The sequence below is a fragment of the Austrofundulus limnaeus genome, unplaced genomic scaffold (assembly GCF_001266775.1).
Source record: "Austrofundulus limnaeus strain Quisiro unplaced genomic scaffold, Austrofundulus_limnaeus-1.0 Scaffold30, whole genome shotgun sequence".
Taxonomy (NCBI): domain Eukaryota; kingdom Metazoa; phylum Chordata; class Actinopteri; order Cyprinodontiformes; family Rivulidae; genus Austrofundulus; species Austrofundulus limnaeus.
Genome location: NW_013952432.1, coordinates 1,705,874 through 1,716,098, shown reverse-complemented (window position 1 = coordinate 1,716,098; position 10,225 = coordinate 1,705,874). Strand labels below are relative to the sequence as shown.

The window sequence follows — 10,225 nt, the reverse complement described above, 5'->3', positions numbered from 1 at the left end:
GGTTCTTTATTGGATTGAGATCTGGTGTCTGTGGAGGCCATTTGAGTACAGTGAACTCATTGTCATGTTCAAGAAACCAGTCTGAGATGATTCACGCTTTATGACATGGCAAGTTATCCTGCTGGAAGTAGCCATCAGAAGATGGGTACACTGTGGTCATAAAGGGATGGACATGGTCAACAACAATACTCAGGAAGGCTGTGGTGTTGACACAATACTCAGTTGATGCTAATGGGTCCAGAGTGTGCCAGGAAAATATCCCCCACACCATTGCACCACCACCACCAGCCTGAACCGTTGATACAAGGCAGGATGGATCCATGCTTTCATGTTGGTGACACCAAATTCTGACCCTACCATCCGAATGTCGCAGCAGAAATCCAGACTCATCGGACCAGGCAACGTTTTTCCAATCTTCTCTTGTCCAGTTTTGGTGAGCCTGTGTGATATGTAGCCTCAGTGTCCTGTTCTTAGCTGACGGGACTGGCATTAGGTGTGGTCTTCTGCTGCTGTAGTCCATCCACCTCAAGGTTCGATGTGTTGTGTGTTCAGAGATGCTCTTCTGCAGACCTTGGTTGTAACGAGTGGTTATTTGAGTTCCTGTTTCTGTTTTATCAGCTCGAAGTCTGGTCATTCTCCTCTGACCTCTGGCATCAACAAGGCATTTGCGCCCACAGAACTGCCGCTCACTGGATATTTTCTCTTTTTCGGACCATTCTCTGTAAACCCTAGAGATGGTTGTGGGTGAAAATCCCAGTAGATCAGCAGTTTCTGAAATACTCAGACCAGCCCGTCTGGCACCAACAACCATGCCACGTTCAAAGTCACTTAAATCACCTTTCTTTCCCATTCTGATGCTCGGTTTGAACTGCAGGAGATTGTCTTGACCATGTCTACATGCCTAAATTAGGCATTGAGTTTCTGCCATGTGATTGGTTGATTCAACATTTGCATTAATGAGCAGTTGGACAGGTGTACTTAATAAAGATGCCGGTGAGTGTATATTGTCATCATTTACTCAATGTGGATCAATATATGATATTGCATCTTATCGATGAATTGAATAGAAATCGTATCATGACAGACTTTCTGATATCAAGAAACACATAATCATCCATACAAATTGACATAATATGCTTACCTCTTCTGAGAAAATTTTTAGCTCCTCAGCTTCATTTTTGGCTGCTTCCTTGTTGGCCTTCAGGTTCTTCCTGTCCTTATAACCCCTGAAGTTACTTTGAAGCTTCACGGCAGCCTCTTCCTCCTCCTGTTTTTCTTTTTCCACGTCAGTCTCCTCTTTACGCTCAATCTCCACATCAGAAACATCCAAAACCTTGTCCTCATCTTTCATTTCTTGCTCTGAATCAAGAATAACATTTTCCTCCTTGGCACTTTGTTGTACTTCTTTCTCAGCTTTCAGCTTCTTTCGGTCCCGGTGGCCTCTGAAATTACTCTGCAGGACCGTGGCTGCTTTTTCCTCATCTGGTCCATCTGGACTCTCAGAGGAAATGTCCTCCTGTGATTCTGGCACCGGTTGTTCTGTCTGCACAGGTTCTTTCTTATTTTTCTTGGGAGTATTCCCTTCCTCTTTGAGTCGCTTGCGCTCCTTGTGGCCACGGAAGTTGCTCTGAATTACCACAGCTGCTTTGGTCTCATCTGGGTCATCCAGCTTGACGTCATCTGATGAGACATCTGCAGCACCTTGAGCTCCTGTTGACTCCTTGTCTTTGCTGAAGACGTCTTCCTTGTCACCTGCAGGGCTGCTTTCTTTCTGCTTCTTTTTTGGGATCTTGCCTTCCTCCTCCAACCTCTTCCTCTCTTTATGACCCCTGAAATTACTCTGGATAACCGTGGCTGCCTTGGTTTCCTCTTTTAAGTCGACTGCATCGACTGGTATCTGTTTGTTCTGACCTTCTTTTCCTGCATTTTGAATCAACGCTTCTTCTCCCASTTCTGTGTGCTCCTCATCTTCTGGTATCTGAGTATGATCGCTGTCAYAACTCTCCTCAGCCTCATAGGTACTTTCATCCTCTTCATCATCTTGTTTATTAGCAGCCTTCCTCGAATCCTCCTCTGTGTTTGGCTTTTTGCCTTCAGTGCCTTCATTCGGTGGTGTTTTCCTGGCTTCCTGGCTCCCAGCCAGCCTCGGACACACGCCTGAAGCAGGATGATTCGATGTGTGGCCTGCTGCACCATCAGATTCAGATTTTCAACGTGGTAATACTTTAGGAACACCTGAGGACCACAACATGGAAGAAAGCAAGCTATGGGTGCTAATTTTGATGGTTTAAAACCTTTGCACAGCACTTCATTAATACGTAAAACACACTTTAAAAAATGATATTCTAAAATGATCAAAAATATTGACCAGTCCATTACTTGTTTCTTCTTTGATWCAAAGTTTATTCATTTTGCTTCAAGTATTTGTTCACCTTAGTTTTYCCCATTGCCCAGTTCTCCAGGTTGGCCTTCTCCAGTATGGCAGCACATGTTTCTGGAGTCAAAGTTGGATCCTCATGAGCATTGAACGCTAATATGTAGTACCTGCAAAATTCATTGTATTCATGTTAACATTAGTATTAAAGTATGCAGTACATAACTTTTTTAACTTTTAACTAAATAAACTCTTCTGTGGATAAAATGGGGTGAGTACAGCGGTGAACCTCTGACCTCTTTACAAAATTAGCAAAGAGAATGCGGTGGGAGTAACCCTGCCGTCTGATCTTGGCCGTTTCCAGGACGCCAGTGTAGCGCAGCTGAACCAGAACCTTCTCTCGATCGAACTTGTTGGCTTGGCGATCATTGTTGGGCTTGATGCAGCGCACAAAGTGAGGCTGCCCCGCCACCATTTTGGATAGCAGGTCCATYAGTGAGTACTGGAAAAACATGAAAGAGACAATGAGAGAGAAAATGTTAAGAAAAGCCTTTTCAATCCATCTCTGCAGTTTGCGAAATGAAAAATATATAATTCACCAGTGGGAGTGGTTAAAGCCCAACAGAAGCATCCTAAAACCATGGTGGTTTTATACAGAATCATTGTTTTTAATGTTGCTTGTTTACTTCTCATTTATTTTATAATTTATCATTATTCTCTGACTCTGAGTTAACTATTTAATGCTCGTGAAGATAAAAAAAAATCAAACAGGAAGACAARCTAAGAGAAAATTCACCAAAGTATAAACGTTTTTAATGAAAAGGCAGAATGTTATTGGACCTGAAGGTGAAAAATGGCTTGATTTAGAGCCCTGACCTGCTCTCACAAACAATAACCGAGTTAATGAGGAATAAAGTCTCACTCTGAAATAAGAAGCCACCGTCTGAGTTTTCATGTTGGTCGTTTCTCTGGGATGGTAAGGAGTGTCTCCAGATTCTGCTGGCTGAAAAACAAAATGGTTTAAGAAAGAAGAACCAACTGTAACCTAAAATCCACTGTCTGATCTGCACTCTGCTTCACTACTCTAGTATTTATACAGGTTAACACAGCTGTACCACATCCTACATCATCAAGCAAATATAGTTTTTATAAAGTTTGCTTTAATTTCCAAGATGATTGTGCAGCAGTTAAATCGACAAGTGCTACATCAGGAGCAGCATTTAATTAAGTACAACTTTATGTTTATTACAGCAGGGTGCAAAAGCATTCATAAGATTTCTTGTCTTAAAACCTGTAATTTTGTTATTTATTATTACTATTATAAAGACTTAAACACTTAAAATAATGACGCTAAATAAGGTAAAAAGTTGATTAAATAACATAAAGCAATGGTGGTATGTGTGCATATTAACCTCTGTGCTTTAATGTTAAACCATTAGCAACATAAATGTTTACGGTAAATTAGATCTACTTGTAAATGTCAAATAATGTACATTTGCCAAATGATCGACACATTTTACAACAGCCCTAGAAATGAAACCCTAAAGTAACAGAGACTACCACCAAGAAAAAAAAAGAAAAAGCATAAAACCCAAGTAACTGGAAGTTCAAAACAAGACAACAGCAACAGCAAAATAAGCTSTTTTGCAATGACGAAGAAGATTTTTACTATTTTTATGTGCACAACCCACATTACTGCACAAATGCATGCTCCTTACAAATGTGGCATCATTTAAAAGCAACATTTTACAGAATTTCCAACAGTACAAGATTTATTGCTATGAAGCATTGTTACAATATAGAAATAATCTACACATTCTCACTCCCAAGTCGTCACATATTGACGCTTAAGGTAAGGTTCCCTCTGCGTCTTATTTTGACGCGCCGGGTAACCCCCTCGCGTCAGTCCTTGACGCCCGYGGCTTTTCCGGGTTGCGCCACCAGGGGTCTTTGGGTCGAGGGTCTGAGGTTAACATGAGGGATATGGATTAATGGTTAAGTTTAGGTACTGGGATCAGGGGTAGGATGTCCATGGTGAATATTASGTAATTTCAGGCTTTGGAACATGTTKACGTGAATTTCCTACATTTTCTAAAAATGGTTAATTTTAGGTACTAGGGTCAGGGACAGGATGTCTAAAGTTAACAAAGGTAATTTCAGGCTTCGAAACAGTAGCTTTTGCGCATTTTCTACACTTTCTGAAAATATGACAACAGATTTCGCCCCATCTCGTCAGTAACTGACGTGACGGGGGTACCCGGCGCGTCAAAATCGGACGTAGAGGGAACCTTGSMAAAGCGTCAATATGTGACGACTTGGGAGTGAGAATGGGTTGAAATAATCTACCAAACACAAATTTCCTCACTTTTTGTGCTGTTTAAATGCCAAAAACTGAAAGATGATGCCAMGACTTCTCAAACTCCTCAAATGTTAACCAGAACTAAAAAAAAATTGAACAACAAAGGTATCAATGCTGCAACATGCTGAAAATATTTTAAGCGAAACCTATTGTGGTTGTCAGTACTTTTGCAACCCATTACACTTTTTGAAAAGCTGAGCGTGCATAAATTTCCAAAGTATGCAAAAACAAAACGTGTAAAACTGATTTGATGAACAAAAACGTACAAATGTTCATCTCAACAAAYAAATTTTTACTGTGCCTCATTATGAATTCAAACATCTATTTCTCCTCACTGATAATGTTGGGGAAAGTATTAATTTAGAACAACATCAGCCTAATACAGTTTGTACTATTTAAACAGTTTAGGAGCAAAGCTTTGATGAGCTTTTCTTTTTCAAAGATATGCAAATAAATGGAAATAAATTCAAGAACTCATCAAACAGTTTATGTAGATCGCTTCTGTCAATTGCTTTGAGGTTAGCGAATCACCTCGAGGCTTACATTTAGCAAACACTTCAGCTGTGTTCGACTGCAATCTAAAGTAAATCACACAAGTAAATACCATAATTAAGTTGCTAAGGGGAGTTTTATTTGGATGTTCACAAAAAAAGAAAAGAGCCAGGTTAGTTACTACATTTTTGGATTGCAAAACAAAAAATTCTGATATATTTGAATTTTTCTTTGTTACTTTTATAGAAGCTGTTTAATCATAGTACTTGGAAAGCTACTGAGATATAAACACAAATACACCACAAAAGGGCAAAAAACAAGTATTAACAGAACTTGGAGGACATAATATCTCTAAAAACATATCAGCAACTCAGACTGCATGGAGGAACAAAAGCTACAGAAACTAAACTAACAGATTTCCAGGTTGAATCTGGATTTATCCATTTAACTTTGGGGTATGTAGAAAAGCGAAATACATGCATTAAATGTGCTGATTACCTCACTAAGAGAAAAAGGACTGTATAAGGTTAGCACTCCCATCTTTCATCAAGGAAAATGTGAAGAAACAAAGAGAGAATGAGAACAGAGTGAATGAGAAAGTGAAAGAACGAAAGCCCAAACAGTGAGAGAAAATAGAAAGCACAGCAGAGACACAAGCAGTTAAATTATGGGGTGCCAAACATTAAAAATAAATAAAATAAAAATGTCACTAATGCATTTTTATTGTTCCGCTCACTTTGAGTATAAAATCCTAGTTCAAAAAGTCGACTAACATTATATTGTTATTTTGCAAACTGTTTTTACATTTGACTAATTTCATTAAATTTAAATGTTATATGTAAATGATAAATCCTGCATGTAAATGTTTAAATTTAAATGTAAATGTGGCTAAATATTAACATTTAAATTTAAGTATAACAGAACGGACATTATTTGCTGTTGGAGTGGTGCTTTTGTTGAGACGTTATCATCCAAGTCCAACGCTGCTACGAGACATCAGACTTGCAGTTGCGACCGGTGTCCAAGCTGCACTTCAAACTACAGGACCACTGGTACCATTCATATTGTTCTCAATAAACACGTTTTGAATTTCAATTTTAAAAGCCATATTCTGCAGGGATAGTGACTGTTGTCATAACAAAAGCTAAAATGATAAAATGCTAGTGGAAAATATTTAACTAGGATTTTACACTCAAAGTAAGCTAAATAATAACATTTTCTTATTGACATTTTTAATATATTATTTTACATTTGGCATCCTACAATCAATGCAGTTTTTACTTGTTTTAGAAGGAATGAGACAGAAAAAAATTCCTTAAGTAAAAAGTATAACAGTCATGTTGCAAACGTCTTGTACCTTGGCCAAAGTCATACTCCGAGTGGGAGTCCGTGGTGTTTGCATTGTGTTTATGCCTTTACCCTTGGTGTGGGCAAGGTTGCCTGTGAAATAAACAGATCAGAGAACACATCCATCCATAAGGTGATGAAACAGGAAGTATCTAACCTGACAGAAACTGTATGATCAGATAAAATGTAACTATTGTTTTTCTATTTATACATCACCAATTTGCCACAACAGTTGTAAGAGTGTCCATGCTGGTTTTAAGTGGTTTMATCAGTTGTTTACTTCCTGTTCCGCTTTTCTAGAAGCAACACTTAATGCGCTATTTATGCAGAGCTGCTGTTGAATTAACCTGTTTTGGTGAGCGGGTGAGTGACGAGTTTGCGAATGAGCTCGTTCTCCGATGACCTCAGCAGCAGGATGATATCTGCGGGCAGCATCTCTCGATTCTTGGCCAAAAAACCTGCAGCGTTGTAAATCACCTTATAGGGAAAAAAAATGTGAAGAAGAGTCGCTTACAAGAACATTCAGACCAATTTAAAATGGTAAAAACTTATTATAACGTCATTAAAATTACCTTCCCAGCGTAGTGGTGAATCCCAAAGCCAAGGTCTACTCTCTTTGGCCTCCAGAAAGTTTTTGTCTTGAGATTATCTTCAAATTTCTCTAAAAATGCCCAAATTTAGTAGTTATTTGTGTTGATTTGAACACTTTCTTACTTTTTATGAGAGTTTACTTGGAAGAAATTAACCATAAAGGAAAGATTGCTGGAGATCACAATTTGTTCAGCATTTTTAGTAACATAAAAAACAAAGATTCATTTGCCCAAAGACAGTTTAACTCCAAATTGTTTGGTAAAAACGGGGTGACTCTTTTCTGAAAAYGATGATGAACTGACCTACGAGTGTCTGATCAGTGGCCTGAGGGAACCGACTCTCCTCGTCCAGCAGTGACARCAGGCCCATGGGTTTCTGCAGGAACAGGTCCAGAAGAGGCCGGTTGTCCTCGTACTCAATCATCCGAGCGTCGACCTCTTCATTCAGGTACTCATCCTGACAGCAAAGGAGACAATATTCAAGGGTTTTTCGTCGACCTCTAAACTCTAAAGCATTGGCAAAAAATATTGTTGATGTAAATAAACTCTTCCAGGTTTGTTCARTGGATTTTAATGTTCACATTTCTGGTTTCATAAAAAAAAAAATACTTGTGTACCTAGATCTTTTGCTTACTTTTCCTTTTTTATACATTTTTTAGTCTAATTTGTTTTCATCTTGGTTTCCTTTTGCTTCTTAGATTATTGAGTCAAACTTTCCAAACTTGAGGTTGTCTTCCTGCTGATTTTGTTTTGTCTTTTTAAATGATAAACGGTCAATGCCCTGAACTTGTACAGTGCTTTACAAAGTCCAAGGACTCCAAAAGCATTTCACACTTCAGTCATCCATCCATGTATACACACATTCACACACTGATGGTAGTAAGTTACGTTGTAGCTGCAGCTGCCCTAAAGCCGACTGAAAGAGGCGAGGCTGCCATACACTGGTGCCACAGAGCCCTCTGACCACCGGCAGCAGGCGAAGTGGTGAAGTGTCTTGCCCAAGGACAAAATCGCTGAGAAGGATAGAGCTGGTGTTTGAACCAGCAACGTAGCTGCGTACATCAGGACGACTTCCCTAACCACTCTGCCACAGCTGCCTCAATGTACAGTATGGGGTATAGATATAAGCAGTATGTGCCTAATAAATATATACATATTCATCAGACTTTATTTTGATTCTTTTAATTTTCTTTCTTCTTTTAATACGACAGTTTTGGCTCCATGCACAGAACCTTTAAGATGGAATAAAGGTTTGGACTTTTAGATCTACTTGTCTCTCATTTTCTTATAAAAGTAAAAAGTAAAATTGAAGTTTACCAACATAACAATAAATTACCAGAGAAAAGGTTGGTTAGAGAGAGAAAAATTAAAAATAAAAATGCAGTAAATGGTACTAGTCATCTGTCTGACTGGCCTGTATATTACTGTTTGCCATCATTGGACAATGATGATGATTTTTCTGACTTTGTTTTGACCTGTACTTCAATGCAACAAAAGTTTATATTAAGTGTTTTAGGGAGTATTTTGTGCACMTATGCTCAATGTTCAGAGGTTCCATCAAACAAAACAAGAAAAGTTGAGAATTTGTGTCCTATCTTGAAGTTTTTTTTTTCAAATTTAAAATCTAAAGTTGCAAAGGGTAAAGTGAGCTCACTTTCAGCTATCCTGATCACATCAGACTGACTCAGAGCTGCTATGACTCAGCAAGTTATTAGGACTAATAAGGAAGCCAACAGCATGATATTTCAGCACAAACTAATGCTGTTAAATACATGAAGCATATCAAAAAGTGTGCAGTGATGCAGATGGATTTAGACATGAAATTACATCTGTAAACATAAAAGAAAAAACGTAAGTAAAGAGTGAATTCATGTCAGTTCCTGATAAAACATTAAAGCAATATTTCTGATCTTTTGAAGTGGAGAAAGGCTCTCAAAAGCAAGTTCCCACCTTATTCATCTCAAGGCACCGAACATTTCCCATATGCTCTGAGTGTATGTGCTGTTAGTATAGGACAATGTATTTCTGGGCCCGGTTCCAGCAACTCCCAAGAGTGAATTTAGGTCCAACATCATGTGTCTCCAAGTCCTAATTGACCCTCATTTGGGATGATTTATAGCTCCTCTCCATGGGTGAGTCCAAATCGTTTAACATTAGCAAACCATTCTCTGAACCCCCCAAGGCGAAACCCTCCCACGAGACTCCACAACGAGAGAATTGTGAACCTCGTTCTGTCATAAATAAAGACAGCAGCATATTTTACCCTCGCCATCTCTCTTATAATGACAAACGGCATGTTATAACAATTTAGATGGAAATGAAGAGGTACCAAGGTGAAAAACTGCACACACGGTGCTTCTCAGGGGGGAATAAAGCACTCAGAAGGCAATCTCTGCTTTTAGTGATAAGTCAGCTGCTGGGCTCTACCTGTTCCCAAGCAAATATGTGCTGGTTGAAGTAAAACTGGATCTGCTCGTTGGCGATGTTGATGCAAAGCTGTTCGAAGGAGTTCTTCTTGAAGTTCTCAAAGCCAAAGATATCCAGGATCCCGATGTTCAGGCCTTTGTCATCCTCTCTGGGAAAGAAAAAAAAAACTTGTTTTCACTGCAAACTGAGCCTTGTTAGAATCACTGCTCCACACAGCAACAATTTAGATTTATTTCTCCCAAGTGATAAAATACCTTTTTTCTTTGTTTTTATATTTGAAGCAGAATTCAGCTAATTTAGGGATTAAAAGGAGACATATGCTTTTTAAATCCTTCCTTTTCAAATTTAAATCACTCAGTTGGGGTCTAGAGTGGAACTGCAAAGCTTTGGTCTGAATTCCTCCTTCTTGTAACACCACAAGCCCCTCTGTCACCCTTTTTCTGAGGGGAGACTAAATTTACCTTTTCTGCACTCCAAGTTCATAATAAAATGCATTTACTGAATAAAAATAAATAAATTTTGCATGATGTTTGTTTAGTTTTAGTTTTTTTGTAAATTGCTTTTGTTTTAATTTATTCTTGGGGATAAAAGGACCAGATATTATAAAATAATTTTCTTCTCTCTGCTGCCTTTGAT

The 10,225-nt window shown here is 38.6% G+C and overlaps 1 protein-coding gene across 1 annotated transcript in view; it reads right to left on the bottom strand.

Annotated features, from left to right (window-relative positions):
- Positions 1-1,844: 1,844 nt before the first annotated feature.
- The window catches only part of myo3a (myosin IIIA), a 54,313-nt gene continuing 45,932 nt past the window's right edge, over positions 1,845-10,225 (bottom strand). Inside the window, exons 20-29 of the mRNA XM_014005398.1 lie at positions 9,590-9,737; positions 7,466-7,619; positions 7,145-7,233; positions 6,920-7,049; positions 6,583-6,665; positions 5,724-5,765; positions 3,297-3,377; positions 2,671-2,876; positions 2,433-2,544; positions 1,845-2,235 (exon numbers count right to left, since the gene is read on the bottom strand). Of these exons, the coding sequence (XP_013860852.1) occupies positions 1,933-2,235; positions 2,433-2,544; positions 2,671-2,876; positions 3,297-3,377; positions 5,724-5,765; positions 6,583-6,665; positions 6,920-7,049; positions 7,145-7,233; positions 7,466-7,619; positions 9,590-9,737 (1,348 nt within the window). The 3' untranslated portion in view covers positions 1,845-1,932. The remainder of the gene's footprint in view (positions 2,236-2,432; positions 2,545-2,670; positions 2,877-3,296; positions 3,378-5,723; positions 5,766-6,582; positions 6,666-6,919; positions 7,050-7,144; positions 7,234-7,465; positions 7,620-9,589; positions 9,738-10,225) is intronic.